At 49.0% G+C, this 16,877-nt stretch overlaps 1 protein-coding gene across 1 annotated transcript in view; it reads right to left on the minus strand.

Moving 5' to 3' along the window:
- The window catches only part of LOC133346054 (solute carrier family 35 member B1-like), a 29,337-nt gene extending 18,081 nt beyond the window's left edge, over window positions 1-11,256 (minus strand). The window contains exon 1 of the mRNA XM_061557350.1: window positions 11,011-11,256. Within this exon, the coding sequence (XP_061413334.1) occupies window positions 11,011-11,234 (224 nt within the window). The 5' untranslated portion in view covers window positions 11,235-11,256. The remainder of the gene's footprint in view (window positions 1-11,010) is intronic.
- Window positions 11,257-16,877: the final 5,621 nt, after the last annotated feature.

A 16,877-nucleotide genomic window follows, 5' to 3' on the forward strand; every position in this document is an offset into this window, starting at 1 on the left:
AACACTTCGGAAAGGCGAGCAAGCGAAGCTTATCAAAATGTTATTTTCTTCTTCTTCTATCTGGCAACATTGTGCGTGTAATTAACACGCTGAGCGGTTGTCTTCAAACGAACTCTGAGCACGCAGTCAATGAACGCAGGCCTCTAGTGATGCAAGTTTATGGAACGGAACAAGCCCTTTCAACCTCCCAGCACGTGGAGCGGAACGTCGGACATCGCGTCAGAGAGCTCTACAGCACAATCACGACGTCCTACGCAGAAGTGGAGTTTCAAATTTCGAGTTTCAAGTTCATTTGGTATAATCAGCTGAGCGAGAACTCAAGCGATCAGGACGTCTCCTTTGCTGGTGAATTAGTCTGGGGACTTTGTCTGGTGAATTAGTTTCCTGCCAGATTGCCGTGCACCGTAGAGTTTCGTCCCAATTGAGTAATTTGGAGGGGCACGGCACAGCTGAGAGAAGGCACAGCTGAGAGAAGGCACAGCTGAGAGAAGGCACACCACGCACCAGCAGTTTGAGCACGAGAACAGTTTAATTCACTTTCACACCACTGAGGGAGCATCCCGACCCATATCTGGAGAAGCCTGCGCTGCAGCACCGATGCACGGTGGCCATCTGGCAAGGTTTCATACTCTTAGTTCTTTCGGTAAAGTCACGTAAGTAAAAAAATGAAATTAAAATTAATAAAAAATAAAATAAAAATCACGATGCAGCAAATCTGGCTGTGACGGTCCCACCTGATGACGGAGACTTGTGTTGCCTCCGAAACGTCTTGATTTTTTTAATTTTATTTTTATTAATTTTAATTTCATTTTTTACCTACGTGACTTTACCGAAATAACTAAGAGTATGAATGCTTGCAGTCACGAAAGCTTCAAATCTACATCTGGGAAGGGTTAATCACGGTGAACGCCAGCAGAGGGCAGTATACTCTTGCTGATTTCGGGCTCTTGGTGCCAGGTCCCGTTTAAACCACACACACACACCTTGGGTGTATGATGGAATAAATAACTCAACATGCCGTTCTGTATCTCTGCATACATTTTTTTCTGGGATTTGCCCCTAGTCCATCAGACATGTTAATCAGCAGAACTTGGTTAAGAAAGCAAACCCTGGACTGGTTTAGATCATCTAGATCTCATCAGGAGTCACAGGCGTTACCTTCCAGACACATTGGTAAAATGTTCAACGCATGCGCGAGACGACAGCGTTCACATGATCACCATGGTGTGTGTACTTTTCGCTGATCATCGTGAGTATTATTAGAGTAATACAGTACAGGTAGTCCCCGAGTTACGATGGTCCGACTTAAGATATTTCGATCTTACGATGGCGATACGACAAAATTGCCATCAACAACCTAACATCGTTCAAGTGTGCAGACGACGGACAGAATCTTGGTGAGTACAATATGATACGTTACGATACGTTAAATGCATCTATGATACGTAGCTTTAGCGATTTCATTTTAAGGTTACCACGATACGATACGTTCAATGCATGTTAAAAGTTTTTTTTTTATAGCAGATAGGATTGTTTCCTGAAAAATACTTTCTATTAAATAGCAGTTTATATAGGTAGGCTAAGAATTTACCTTGTTTTTTTACTTTACATTTTACTGTGCAATACAGTATTGTAATTAATAAATACATACAGTATCTAGTTTATACAGTACGGTACTGTAAATTGCTCTGTTTTGCTAAATTATCACCATTGTTTAAGACTCCTGGGTAGGCTAGGTCATCTTCGACTTACGATATTTTCGATTTACGATGGGGTCGTCGTAACGCATCTCCATCGTAAGTAGAGGACTACCTGTATTGTAATTATTTTAGCCAGGAAAGTCTCACTGAGTTTCAAGGCATCTTTCCAGGAGGGTCCTGCAATTGGGATGTTCTCAATTTCATTTGTTTTCAAACAATATTTCGTTTCCTGTGGAAGGAAACCCAGAGGAGCCGGAGAAAACCCCACAACGCATTCGAGGCGGTCACCAACCAACTCTCATGTTTAGCCCACTCTACAAATGAGGTTCAACAATTGCACGTTCTGTGCTGCCACCTCCTGGCCGCGTCCGGCGCAGTGAGTGTTGGGAGTTTCATAATTCTCCGTGTGATCCATCAACTGTGGGGCAAAGCACTTGTGGCGCAAAGCAGTTGGTGACTGTGGCCACTTAGTCACTTGGTCACTGTGGTCAAACTGTGGCGCAAAGCACTTGGTCACGGGCCTGAGCCACCCCATCTGGCACCACCACTATTGACCACCTTGCTTTCCTAAAGTGCACTGTCAGCAAAACAATGTTTACCGGACGTTCCTTTATTTGGCTAAACCTGACTGCGCTCAAACACAACTTAAAATATATGCTGATTTGGTCAATTCGTAATCGATTTGGCTGTTCCGTGCATTAGACACCCATGATTTCATGACCTATAATGTGACTCCCTTGCGATTTGCGAACATGCAAGAGTTAAGTGGAATTGGAAAGCGCGGAGCGGGGGTGGGGGGTGGAATTGATCATGCAACTGGGCTCGAGTGGGAATTCGAATGCGTTTTTCCCCCCTTCTACATTGGCTCAACAACCCGACGGGGTGGGTAGCGAGCCTGGCGAGGCAAGTCGCGTGGCGGTGGTGGTGGTGGCGGCTGCGTGTTGGGGCTCAGATAAAGAGGAGCTGCAACACGCGTGACGAAGCACACGCGGCTTTCGCCAAACCAACCCGGGCCATGCAACGGAAAGACAAAGCCAGCCAGCCACGCACCCCATCCCCTCCCACACATGACCTTGAACGACCCACGCGCTCAAGGGACGCGCATGAATGAAAAACATTATCATCAGGCCACTACCTTTTATTTACCCCACGGGAGTCTCACAGAATCTCGCAACTCTGCTTTTTTCAATGCAATCCTGCATTGAGATGTTTAGCCAATTTCTTTACATGTACAGGATATGTAAAGACATAATCATTCTCAATCCGCCAATAGATTGAAGACCTGAACACGTAATGTGGGTGATGGGATTTGATTCAACATATTTGGTGAACGGGGTGAGATGGGTGGGCGGGGAAGGGGGGAGGATAGGTTCTGATATTGCGGCCGATGCAGGCCGTGGCTGGGAAGCGAATTCTCTCTCTATCAGCTCTCTCTCCCGTTTTATTTATCCAGAAAAAAGGCCTCATTGAGTCCCCAGGTGGCATGGTGGAGCAGTTGGTAACTTGTGTCTCACAGCAAAAAGGCCCTGGGTTCGATTTCCGATTCGTGTGCCTTTTTAAAGAGGAGTTTGTACGTCCTTCCCCGTGTTCTGCATTCGTTTCCTATGGGTCTTCAGGTTTCCTGACAACAAACAACACGTACATTGTCACGAGTATTGCCATGCCAATGCTGAAATATTACCTACACATTACTCAATTGGGATTACACAAAGCAATATCGCCCCCTACTGCTAAAACTTGACAGGGCCTTCCTGACAAAATATGGTTCAGCAAGGATTTCCTGGGTAAACAAGCATCATAATAATAATAAATACATACTGTATAAATAAGAATCCTGCAATGGGATGTTTAGCCAATTCCATTCGCGTTCGGCACGTGCAAGCTAACTGGCGTACCCTCGAGAAAATCCACACTTAAGCGACGAACACTCAAAGCTCCGCACAGATTCAATCCGTGACGATACTGCCTTCTCCTGGCCACTCGCAGCATTACTTAGCATTAAGCATGAGCAGTTAAGCAAGCATTCCCAACCACATACTCGTTCTACGCACACTGAAATTACATCAATTTGGTACATTTACATAATCACATTCCAGGGTTATCAATCAAACATAGAGAAACAACAGCTCAGAGACTGTTTACAATTGCAGTGCCAGAGGCGGTTGTATAAAGGCCCGTGCAATGGGCCTTATTCCCTTGGCCATTACTAATTTATCCCCTTCTGATTAAGTGCACTAGTTCCCAATGTGTTCAATACTGACTTAATTAATGGCCTGTTGCTGATTTGTGAACTCCTGCTCAGCCCGCTCGTGATTTGGCAGCTCTTGGCAAGTCCTGACGTGGTGAATTAATGTCTCATTCGACAAGGCCTGACGTTGCCAACGCCAGCGAGTTAAAGTGAGAGTCAATGAGAGGAGAACGATGCCCCCCCCCACCTCCACCTCGTGCCCGGGAATGCCCCTGGTCGTGGGTATGGGAAGGAGTTGATGGTGGAGTCGGTTGGGTGGCGCCGAGTCAGGAGAGAGAGTGGAGACGGGAGGCATTCACTGACATCGACACGTGACCTCGCATACCTGGTTCTACATCTACTGGCCACGCACACCTGCCCTCCATGCACACATTTGCCAAAGTACACATCTGAGCCTAATGCACACATGTCCTCTTACAAACAACTGTTCCTCCACACACACCCGTCCCTGTCCACACACCTGTTCACCCGTACACATGCACGTCTTCCCACACTCATGTTCCTCCCGACATACCTGCAAAGCACGCCCGGTCGTGCACAGAGGGTAACGCATTCCTGGAGATGTTTTATTTGATCAATTTAAGCAATTGTCTATAGGATCATGAAGTGAAAACCATACCACGTGAAGTAAATTAATTAAGCAATGTCCGTCAAAGTACGAAAGGTAATGACGCTTGAAAGTAGGCGGCACGCGAACCCGCTGGGCTGAATTAATGCGGCTGAAATTAAAATCACTGGAGCATAATGTAAAAAAAAAAGATCGACTTTCAATTAAGGTTCGCGGGAGTCAAGAAGAGGATTTCACACTTGTCACCACGATGCACTTGCCTTCCCTGACACGTTCATGTCCATTACCGATTTTCTCGCACTGGCGTTGGAGTCGACGGCAGACGTCCCATTACCGTGTCAATTGCCAGTCAGTCGCCAAAATGCCATCGCCAGCAAAAAAAAAACAACCGGGGGGATCCTTTAAGCCAGCCATAATTATCCCATTAGTTTCGAATAAGTGGTGTTTGTTTTGCATCACCCTATAAGGGTGCCCTTCACCTTTGCTCAATGGTACGCAGACCAGAATCATCAGTGGGATTCCATGGCAAACTGTGCCCTACTGCAGTGGTTTTTTTGGACAGACAGTAATGCAGCGGTTTCAGTGAGGGATGCGTTCCTGAAATGTGCGACGACGAATATCCAAACGACGTAACTCCAAGGCGATTTACAGGGTAGGGTGGTGGAGGCGAAGGCTGAGGAGGCGACGGATAACGAGAGCGACGTGTGAGTTGGAGCGACGCAAATCAGGTAGAGGTGTTAAGAATGGAACGACGTATTTGCGAAACTACGTGAAAGGTGGATACGTAAATCGGGGCATTACCGTACGATGAATCGTAAATCACAAAGCGCTCTAAGTCGGTGTTTCTCAAAAGCCCAGTCCTCACGTTGCCTTGCCCTTCCCCCCACTGCAAATTTGCGTCATTGGCAACCATCAGGTGTGTCGGAATTCGATTTCCATACGAGTGTAAAATAATCGTAAAACTGGAAAGACAACAACGATGGTCAGAGGTTGCCTTGCCCTTCCCCCCACTGCAAATTTGCGTCATTGGCAACCATCAGGTGTGTCGGAATTCGATTTCCATACGAGTGTAAAATAATCGTAAAACTGGAAAGACAACAACGATGGTCAGAGGTTGCCTTGCCCTTCCCCCCACTGCAAATTTGCGTCATTGGCAACCATCAGGTGTGTCGGAATTCGATTTCCATACGAGTGTAAAATAATCGTAAAACTGGAAAGACAACAACGATGGTCAGAGGTTGCCTTGCCCTTCCCCCCACTGCAAATTTGCGTCATTGGCAACCATCAGGTGTGTCGGAATTCGATTTCCATACGAGTGGAAAATAAGCGTTAAACTGGAAAGACAACAACGATGGTCAGAGGTGGGGGGGCGGTGGACGGAGTCATGAGAACTTGCTTGCGAGAAATACTGCCCTCAATCAATCCATCGAGTGTTTTTTTTACTTCCCTATAAATAACCAAGCTAGTTTCCTAGCCCTTGTTAATCCACTGCCGGACGAAGAACCCTTTCCTCCCCCAACCTCAACTTCGGTCATGTACCGTTTGACCGTTCTTCACCGGGCTTGCCAATGCGAGTCGGTGAAGTGAGCGTCCCAGGCCCAATTGAAGTATCACCCGCCACTGATGTTAGCTCGTGGCTGGGAATTCAACTCAGTTTGCTGGTCACTCACTGAACGACAGCACGACTAGTCCCTAAAATGGAAGCATCTCTCTCTAAGGCCACGAGGCTACCCTTCAGCCACGAACTGCAGTATCGGGCTATACCCACAGTGTAGATTCTCCTCCTTACATCTGATGCACTCTTGGAGGCAACACATTTATTTAACACCAACACACGGGGTAACTGCCCCTTAACAGAATAACAACCTATGGTGGTGACCACCAGGCTAACTACACTAATTACAATATAACTAGCTACCACGGACCGGACCACAGCCCGGGTCCAGGTCCGCGTGTTGGAGACTTGGTAGAACGTAGGCGTGGCTGGCTCCGCCCTTGGCCACGACCACCTTTCAGAATCCTCTAGCAGGATCTGGACCCGGACCACGTGACCACCCCTAGCCCCCACTTGGGGCCCCTTTGTAGACTTAACCGGTCACGTGTCCTCTCAGGTCAACCAGAGTGCCATGGCCTTTAGTAACCCCGGCACACCCACACCCTATCCTGTAGGGCTGGCACTGCACGCTAAGCGTGGTGCCACCTAGCGCTATCAACCAGCGCTCACCAAGCCCCTCTAGGGCCGGTACTACACCCACATCGTAGTGGTGTCCGCGATAGAGAGAGAAAAAATGCAGTAAAACACGAACGCTCGGGACGCCCCTCCATCACCAGCATCTCCCACCCTCACCGTGTAACAACACCCGCAAGCACAATCAAGGCTAGGTTTAGCCAATAACCAATACGGCCTGCTGAGTGTGACAACTAACTGACGGTGTGGGAGCGCGTGTGTATGGGGATCACGAAAACCGAAGAGTCTTTGATCGAGTCCTTGTGGCCGGGCCCCCAGGGGAGGTAGGCTTACTCTCCCTGGATGTCCCTGGGGCAATTGCAAATGTCCCATCGAACCCGGATACGCACGAAGAGCAGTCGGCAGGGCAGACGGGCTCTCTTCTCCCGAATCCAGTGGAGACGGCGCAGGTGGCGGCTTTGGGGACGTTAAACGCGCGGCACCTGAGGACGGGATCACATGACTCCCCTGAGGCCCAACCTCAGCGGATATGCACCTCAGCTCGCCAGACACATCTGACACTCGGCCCCTTGCGTCGTGGAGATGGGATGAATTCACCCGGTGCGATGAAAGGCTTGAGGCGCGAGGGATGTACAAACCAACTCCGGCAATCCAAGCGAATCTGGACACACTCGGCGCCGAACGACCTGAATCCCATCAACCGGCCCCCTCCAGGGTTTAAACAATTTGGGTGACGTACCCACCGGTACCTGTGGACAGTGCAACCAGACTCTGTTACCTGGAACCCACTCTTTGTGCAGAAAGGCGGGAACCCCTCAGTCGCTCATTTGCCAATTGCCACGAATTGGGATTTTCTCTAGATGCCTCACGCACTTCCGAAAGCTTCTAAAGGGTAAAGCGCATAGAGTCAGAAATGTTAGATTTAGCCTTGTTTGGCGCGGCTCATAATTGGACATCAATCGGGGGTCGTGTTCTCTTCCGTACATCAAAAAAATGGTGAGGGGCCATTCTATAGGTAGCCAGGACTCCGGGAATATGCAAGTCCCAGTCAAGCTGGGACTCACTGACCTGATGGCTCAGCATAGAGGTCAGAGTCCTGTGCAGCCGCTCCACCATTCCATCCAGTCTGGGGGTGGTATGGCGACGTACGTACTTTCTTTGTTCCCAACAAGTCGCACACCTCCCGCAGTAATTTAGGGTCATTATCCCTGGGGCTGTTTGAGGGATAACTTCGTCGTCCTCATCGTTCGACGTCCTGGAATGTAGTCTGCTTCGCGTAAACATAACCTAACTCGGCTAGCTTACTAATAAAAGAACGTTTGGCCACTTCCGACACCAGTTTTAGTGAGTTCAATTGAGTCGCAGACATACTCTTGGAGGCAACACATTTATTTAACACCAACACGCGGGGTAACTGCCCCTTGACAGAATAAAAACCTATGGTGGTGACCACCAGGCTAACTACACTAATTACAAAATAACTAGCTACATTGGACCAGACCACAGCTCAGGTCTAGATTGACGTGTTGGAGACTCGGTAGAACGTAGGACGTAGACGAAGGCTTCTTCAAGATAAACAACAACGCCGGTCTCTCTGGGGGACCCGGCTGATATTCCCTGCGGCGTGGCTGGCTCCGCCCTTGGCCACGACCACCTTCCAGAATCCTCGAGCAGGATCTGGACCCGGACCACGTGACCACCCCTAGCCCCACTTGGGGCCCCTTTGTAGACTTAACCGGTCACGTGTCCTCTCGGGTCAACCAGAGTGCCATGGCCTTTAGTAACCCCGGCACACCCACACCTTATCCTGTGGGGCTGGCACTGCATGCCAAGCGTGGTGCCACCTAGCGCTATCAACCGGTGCTCACTAAGCCCCTCTAGGGCCGGTACTACACCCATAAAGTGGTGTCCGCTGATGTCGTTACATCGCGCCGTGCCTCTCTCGGCCAGCACAGCACAGTGACATTCCGCGATGTCACTACACATCCATACACTGGTACCCATTCACGTCAATTGACGAGACCTGGGCAGGTAAACGTCATTTGTTTGTGCAATTCACAATCAAGGGCTCAAGCTCCGAATGATCACCATCATCATCAGCTATGATCAATCCACTGCTTGATGAAAACCTCCCAAAGCCATCTTCTTCTCTCACACTCAAGCAATGTAACAACCCACCCAGCTCAGAGAGCTTACAATGTCTGAGCTGGACACGATCTGATTTCATCACTCCATATCAAACAATCATCTTCACTAACTTGCTTCCGTTCCTCCCTTAAAACCAATCTCTTCTCCCCATCTCTCCCCTACTGCTACTCCCTGCCCCCCAGCTACGATCAGAACTACCCCAACCCCGATCATCACCCCTATCCCGATCACTACCCCTACAACTATACACCCAACCCTTCCTTAACCACGCCCACCTGTCCTCCAAGCTGTCAACATAACCACACCAGCACTTTTAATAACCCCACTATTTATTTCAAACACGATGATCTTATGTGCAATTTTCTATTTGTTGTAAAGCGCCTTGGGGGTAAGGTGCTATCTAAATCGATATAAAATTATATATCCATGGTGGACGTCCTCTCAGCGTTGCTGACACCTGAATGGGCGGCAGCAACATGCCGCACACATAACGCAGACAGCAGCCAAGCTCACACCTTCCCGTCGAGTCCTCCTCGCCATGTTACCCACCCTGTGCCCCCTCCAGCCCCATGTTTAACCTCTCATCCTCTTGCTTCTTTAGTTCTTCTTCTTAAAGCTATTCAAACATTACTGTTCCCTCTCTCATAATGCCGCTGTTTTAGTCTCGGCCACCGGCCACGTCTTCAGTTCTGCATATTAAACTAAACTATGCAACTAAACGATGTTTTGTTTTAAAAGGTAAGGCTCACTGAGCCATATAGATCTTTTTCAGAAGCGATCTGGCCACAAATTATAGCTCTCACGTGGAAATTTATGGCAGCCAAATATTCGAAACGCTTGTTTCTAAATGTGGAGGGAAAAAACCAGAGGAAAATCTATGCGGCCATGGGGAAAACATGCAAACTTCAAATATACAGGCATCAGGGTCGAACCCACAACCTCCAGTATACCAGACGAGGTAGTAGTTAACATCTCGCCATTGTGGCGCCCATATTAATCAGTGCATTTTATCTAATATGACATATTGATCGGAAAAATGGACCTCAAATGATAAATTGAGCAAAGAAGCGGAGTAAGCTGCACGCTAATGTGCATCGCGCTCGTCAATCCAATACTGGACGAAGGCCCCCCCCCATCCCGTGCAGGATTTTTGACCATACTTCACCACGCTGGTCAATGCGAGCCGTTGAAGGTGGGCGGGTGAGTGCTGCACAGACCTCTGCTGCTGACAGCGCCCACTGCACGTGTATGCCTGCTCCGTGGTCGCCCATCCTAGCACTATCCAGGCTCACAACCTCACTGCGCTCCCAATGTCGGATAGAATCGGACACATCCGATTGGATCGCAGGCATTCTATGGACAGAAATATATTCTTCTTGGTTCTTTCGCTAAAGTCACGTAGAAGGGAAATAATAAAATAATAAAAATAAAACATAATAAAATAATTTTCACGACGTTTCGTTGTGGCCGAAACGTCGTGAGAATTATTTTATTATGTTTAATTTTTATTATTTTATTATTTCCCTTCTACGTGACTTTACCGAAAGAACCAAGAAGATGAATCCCTGCAGTCACGAAAGCTTTAAATCGAAATAGAAATATATTTTTAAAAAGGCGCGCGTGAATCAGAAGACACACCACCTCTCGTCGAACAGTGCACAAGACAAAGATCCCCCGTATAGCCTTAACAGACTGGAGGAGCAAGTATTCTTAGCGAGCACCTATAAACGCCAGCAGGGCACACCAGGGGGTGGGTTGCGCAGGAGCGGTTCAGATAATCGTCACTGGTGTCGGCCGCGAGCGGGAATCGAACTCGGTTCGCCGGGTTCGTAGCGGCGGGCTTCGGTGGTACGGCCATGTGATGCGAAGTGAAGAGTCATCAGTGGCCAAGACTGCCGTGCGTATTGAGTCAGAGGGCCGCCGTCCACGCGGACGTCCGAAGAAGCGATGGATGGACCGAATAAAGGAAGACATGAAGACGGTCAACGCATCCCCTGAAGATGCCCTGGACCGAGCCAAATGGAGAAGACAATGCCGAAAAGCGGACCCTGCACCACAGCGGGAACAACGCTAGGAAGAAGAAGAAGTAGCGGCGGCGCGCTACCCGCAACACTGCCGCTCCGCACAACACTACGCTGGCCACACGTCCGTCACGCACATGGTCTCTTGCAGAACGCCGTAGTAGAAGTAGCAGACGAACACGCCGAGGAAGCACACGAGGAGCTTCACTCGCTCGTTGGCCATGGCGCCGTGCAGCCAAGCGCACGGCCTGGTAGCGGGGTCCTCTGCCAGGGGCGCCACGGTGGTCGACGCGTCACCTCCTTCAGGCTGGGCGAGGTGGCACCGAGCGGCCTCTGCATGCTGTGTGCCCTCCTGGGCCATGAGGACCACACGTTCTGAAGTCTCCAAGCGGCGACCTGATTCCTCGCGACACGCAGCACGAAGAACAGCGAGCTCAGGATTACAGCTTTCCGACTAATTCTAGATTTGAAGCTTTACGTGACTGCAAGGATTCATATTCTTGGGTTTTTTTCGGTAAAGTCACGTAGGTAAAAAATTTAAATAAAAATAAATAAAAATCACGACGTTTCGGAGGCAACACAAGCCTCCGTCTTCAGGTGGAACCGTCACAGCACGCTTGCTGTATCAAGTAAATGTTGCCTCCGAAACGTCGTGATTTTTATTTTATTTAAATTTAATTTTTTTACCTTCGTGACTTTACCGAAAAAACCCAAGAATATAGCTTGCCGACTATGACTTGAGCTGTAGTCCTCGCAGGACATCTAGGTCAAAGTGTTTAATACATGTGTGCACAGCCCTTTGGTTAATCCACTGCTGGATGAGAGCCTCCCCACGTCCGTGCCGCGCGCGGGTCGTGGGTGTTATTTGACCATATTTATTCATGCGGGCCAGGGTGGGTTTGTGAAGGTGGGGCGCACAGATGTAGCAGCACAGAGGTTCAGTACAGCAGTTTCTTTTGCTGCACTGCCCTCTGCTACTCACAAGTAGCTCCGGAAACATATCAAAGCACTATCCAGGCCTAACACTGCTTAGCTTCTTCTTGTTTCTTTTGGTAAAAGTCACGTAGAAGGGAAATAATAAAATAATAAAAATAAAACATAATAAAATAATTCCTACGACGTTTCGGTCACAACGCAAGCAGCCGTCCTCAGGTGAAGAGCAGGCCTGTCGGAAAGACAGTGTCTGAATGACTTTACCGAAATAACCAAGAAGATGAATCCCTGCAGTCACGAAAGCTTTAAATTGAAACTCAGCCAGTGGCGGAGCCAGGATTTGCAGGTAGGGGGGGCAACCCCTCCAGCAATGAAAAATGATAGTTGTTTCGTAAGTAAGGACTTGTCCCTTGCTTTTTTATTCGATGCGTGTGTGATCGGCATCGCGCTCGCTGAAGGTGTTTGCCTTCAGGGAAGTCATGTACTGGAAACGCAACTGCGCACAATTTTGTAAGTCACTTATAACCGCTTTGCCGTTACTTATTGCCAATTATGGACTCGGACTATTGTCCTATCATCTCATAGAGTCCCTGGCACGTAATCATATGCTACACAGTGGCAGTCGGGGTCGCAAAATGCCGATTTATTACGAGTAAACTCCAATGATCCGATAGAAATTAAAGATTTCGATCGGATCATTGGGGGGGCACGTGCCACCCCCCCCTCCCCACTGGCTCCGCCACTGCACTCAGCACTCCTGGCTGCACTGACCAGCCTACGCTTACAACATCTGGCAAGCACTGGTGGCCATCTATCCAACTACAAACCCAAACTAAATTCTGCTTAACCTCTCAGCTTCAGCGATGAGCAATTCCCTGGAAAGTAGTTCCTCTGTGAAACATATCAGCCGATGGCTTCAAATATGGGTTAATCCATCCGAGGGGGAAAAAACTACTCTTCCTCTAACAACACGTAGAGAAAAATCTGTATTCTCTTAATGAGGAAACATTCCTGGAATCCCTTGCGTCGAAGATCCCACTAAATGTATAATCCCAGCACATTTGATAAGAAGCTTATGATTTTTTTTCAATCAAGAATGAATTCAGGAAGTAAAAATTACATGAACTCACCTTGGCATCTAACCAAGAAAGCTTATGCATCACATGCAGGGCCAAGCATAGCTACTGCTTAGTTCGTAGCCTGGATATGACCCGACGTATCTCCCATTTGCAATGAACAAGACTGGTGGTGGAATGGTAGCCAGAGGAAAAATACGCGTCAAAGAGGACGACCACTTTGGAGTTGGAGCTATGAGATCATTTAATTTGCAGGAGGGATGTGGGTGGTAGCAGCAATGGACAGTAAAGAAAGGCAACGATGTGAGGAGGCCTTCATCCAGCAGTGGATGGACAGTGGCTAATGATGGCGATTACGGGCATCTCGCTTAACGAGCGAGATACGTTCCACGAAATATTGCTCGGTAAGTGAACACTCGTTAAACGATCTTCGTTTTCCCATCGACTTCCCTTCCATGTTGAAAGCTGAGCTACGTTTCAACCCGAACATTTAGGGCTGTGTTAAAATATACAGTAATACAACACTTTTGAACAACGTACGTTTTGTTGCGTGAGAAATACAAATTATAATTTTAAAACAGAGTAATACAACATTGAATGTAACACTTACCACATACGCAGAGCCAACAGTGCTAGCAGGTGCCTTTCCTCATGCCTTTCCTCAGCGTCTGCAATTAATTAGCGACTCCCCCCACCGACACCCACACACATGACAGTGCCACCACGACACCGCGAGGCCCCCATCCTCACGCAGCACAGCGCAAGCAGGTAAACAAACAGCGACGCTGTCCGCGGCGCGTCCCCACGGTCGCCACGGAACTCATTCGATCGATCGGTCTCTGCTCGCACATCGGTTTGAATTCAAGTTGCTCGTTATAGCGAATTGTCGTAGATAGAACGCGCGTTAAGCGAATCATGCCCGTATTTCAAGCGGTAAAATAATCAGTTCCAGCCCTTTGCCAATCCACTGCCGGATGTAAGCCTGCCCACACATTTCAGTCACGGGGGCTGTTTGACCATACTTCATCCCGCTGGCCAGTACGGGTTGGGGAATGGTGTATTCCAGGATTGGTTCACAAATCGCTTTAGCAGCGGCATGGAATCGGGCTCAGGCCGCAGGATTCAGAGCGCAAGTGCGCACAACCCATCGTGCCACCACTCCCGAACTTGCATCACAATGCACACCTGTACTCTGCGGTCCGTATATTTTAACACCGAGCATAGCATCTCAGCAGACAACACTGTCCAATTCCATTGCGAAGAAGAGGGGTGGCCGCGCTGACACGCGTTGGTGGAAGCTTAAATAATTGATGCTTTTATCCACCCTACCACTGGGACAATGAGCGGATTTGTTGATCCACCACCCATCCGCAAGTCCCCCAGGTCTCCTTCCTACCTCGCACCTCTTCGCACGGATCATACCGGAGCGATTGCTCTCCGATGTGTTTTCGGGTTGTGTGCCACATGCTGCTCAGCACGACTCCCAACTAGAATTCAGTTCATACTCTTAGCTCTTTCGGTAAAGTCACGTAGGTAAAAAATGAAAGGGGGGACGGTTTCACCTGAAGACGGAAGCTTGTGTTGCCTCCGAAACGTCGTGTTTTTTATTGTTTTATTTTTATTAATTTTAATTTCATTTTTGACCTACGTGACTTTACCGAAAGAGCTAAGAGTATGAATCCTTGCAGTCACGACAGCTTCAAATCTAGAATAAAATGTAGATCCCGAGGAAGCTCCCGGCACACGGAGCGACACGTCTGAGGTCGCGCTGGGCAACACGCGGTACAGCGCGTAAGGGGCCGTCCATAAATGACGTCACGCGATTTTGGAGGATTTTTGACCCCCCCCCCCCCCTTTGTCACGCGGCGTCACAAAAAGGTCAGACCCCCCCCCCAAATATGACGTCACAAAGCTCTGTCCCCCCCCCCCAAATAAAACATGCTTCAAATCGCTTTAAACTATTGTCATTGTGGTGCGTATTTAATGTGGCGCTGCACTCTGATGTTGTAGGAGAAAACATTTATTAAAACGTATATTTAATTAAGTATAACGTGTTGTCTATATTTATTTAAAGTTGCGCATTTTGATGTGACGTCACATTTCTCACCCCCCCCCCTCGTCACACATCGTCACAAATGTCTGACCCCCCCCCCCCCCCAGGTGCGTGACGTCATGTATGGACGGCCCCTAACGGCACAACCGCAGTGGGATCGGTCTGATGTTGCCTTGATACGGGCACTGGAATCGAGCGTGGCACCATCTCTCCGCGCCTGGGGGGGGGGGGGGGGGGGTCTGGAGGGGGGCCAAGCCCCCACAGCCGAAGGCTCGGTGCTTCTTGGAAGTCAAATGATGTAGTTGGTACGACACGAAACACCAATTGGTGATTCTCATTCAAAGTCTGCCAGTTTTAGCAAGCGCCTTTCCTCATTCGTACTACAACAACAACAACCGCGATTCGCCACTAAGTGGCGGTGACGTCACCGCGGCGCTTGTGCCAGGCTATGTGCACTCCTTCATACACCGTACACATAACATGGTGGCGGGATGGGGGTGTGTGTGTGAGAGCTACGACGGGATACACGAGAGACGCAACGCATCGCATCTCGTTGCACTTCCTGTTTGTCCTTTCACATTTATGTAAAATCTGTTTACACATTGGCCGCGTCGTCGCCGTCCTCCCGACCTCGCCCGATGTTTTCGTGTACCCCTCTAAATAAGGGCACGCCACCGGGCGTGGCCTGGTCTCACGCCGCCCGCGACACGAGCGGCGGTCCCTCGCAGAGACGTCCCTTTTGCAATTCACCCTGAGCCTCCGTCGTGCGCGTCCCAGTGAGTCAACACTGGCCGAGAGCGACAGGCGTGACCCAGGTTTTGATGTAACACCCGAGCTGACACCATCGATTGCAGGGTCCGTGGACGGTAAGAGCTCGTAGGTGAATGTCGCGCGGAGGCCGCGCTTGACGGTGACAATGAAATTGACAATGTTCCTTTCAGTACCTGGGAGAGCTTTTGAAGGTGGGACAGATTCCAAACGACTGCCAAAGATGCAGGCAAGAGCAGGTTGCGTTGTTGGAAGAGTGCTTTTGGACAGATGTAAGCTTGGTAACGAAAAGTGGCGTGCCAATGTGTCACAGGTATTTAATCAGTGTGTACGACCCGGTCCAGAAACGTGGCCATTAACAGAATAAATGGGACAAAAAGCTGAAATGTGTGCAAAAAAGCATGCAGAGATGCGTGCTTGGAGTTCCGTTGAGATACAGAAAGGGAAATACATGGATTCGAGAACACGCAGATTAGAGACACCATTCAAATCATTTTGGGACGTAAGTAGGTTTGGATTGACAGCAAAGGACTAAAAACGCATCCCACGGGATATGGCCCCCAGGAGATGGAGCGATGAATTGAGCTGGTGTGTTGACTATCACGTTTCAAGATTGTGAGACGTGGCTGCAGCTTGTAGAGGCTTTCATCCAGCGGTGGATTGAGTATGACCGACGACGATGATGATGAACTGTAGGATGCACAGCATTTCAACCATGTGCTTTTTGTAGCAGAAGCGGACGTAGGGACTGGATTACAGAAATTCTGCCTCAGGACCTCCTTCCTCAGAGAAGCTTGCAGTGGTGCTCACCTCTGTGAGCAATCTTTCAGCAGAGCGCCGCAAATGGCACATTCCGACGACAGGGCCAGGCTCTCCGTAGCACTGCCTTTTTGGTGACCTCCCACAAAGTGGTACTCGTTTCATACGTCCCGGGGATGATGATGAAGCGCCGAGTCGAACTCTGATCGAGACTTTGAACTCATAACCTTCGGTTTATGATTTTATTAATGCGTAGGTCTGGTTCAACCAATAATCGCCAAAGGTAAATGGCGCGCGTGTACATCACTTCTCAGTCAAGAGACCGCTCACGGTGTCAGAATGTCAGGGTCCTTCTCAAACACAAGCTATAACCTTTGGGTGATGAAGCCAGTCCATTGTGGTGAGAATGAATGCT

The sequence above is a fragment of the Lethenteron reissneri genome, chromosome 23 (assembly GCF_015708825.2).
Source record: "Lethenteron reissneri isolate LAM-NWPU_2019-01 chromosome 23, ASM1570882v1, whole genome shotgun sequence".
Taxonomy (NCBI): Eukaryota; Metazoa; Chordata; class Hyperoartia; order Petromyzontiformes; family Petromyzontidae; genus Lethenteron; species Lethenteron reissneri.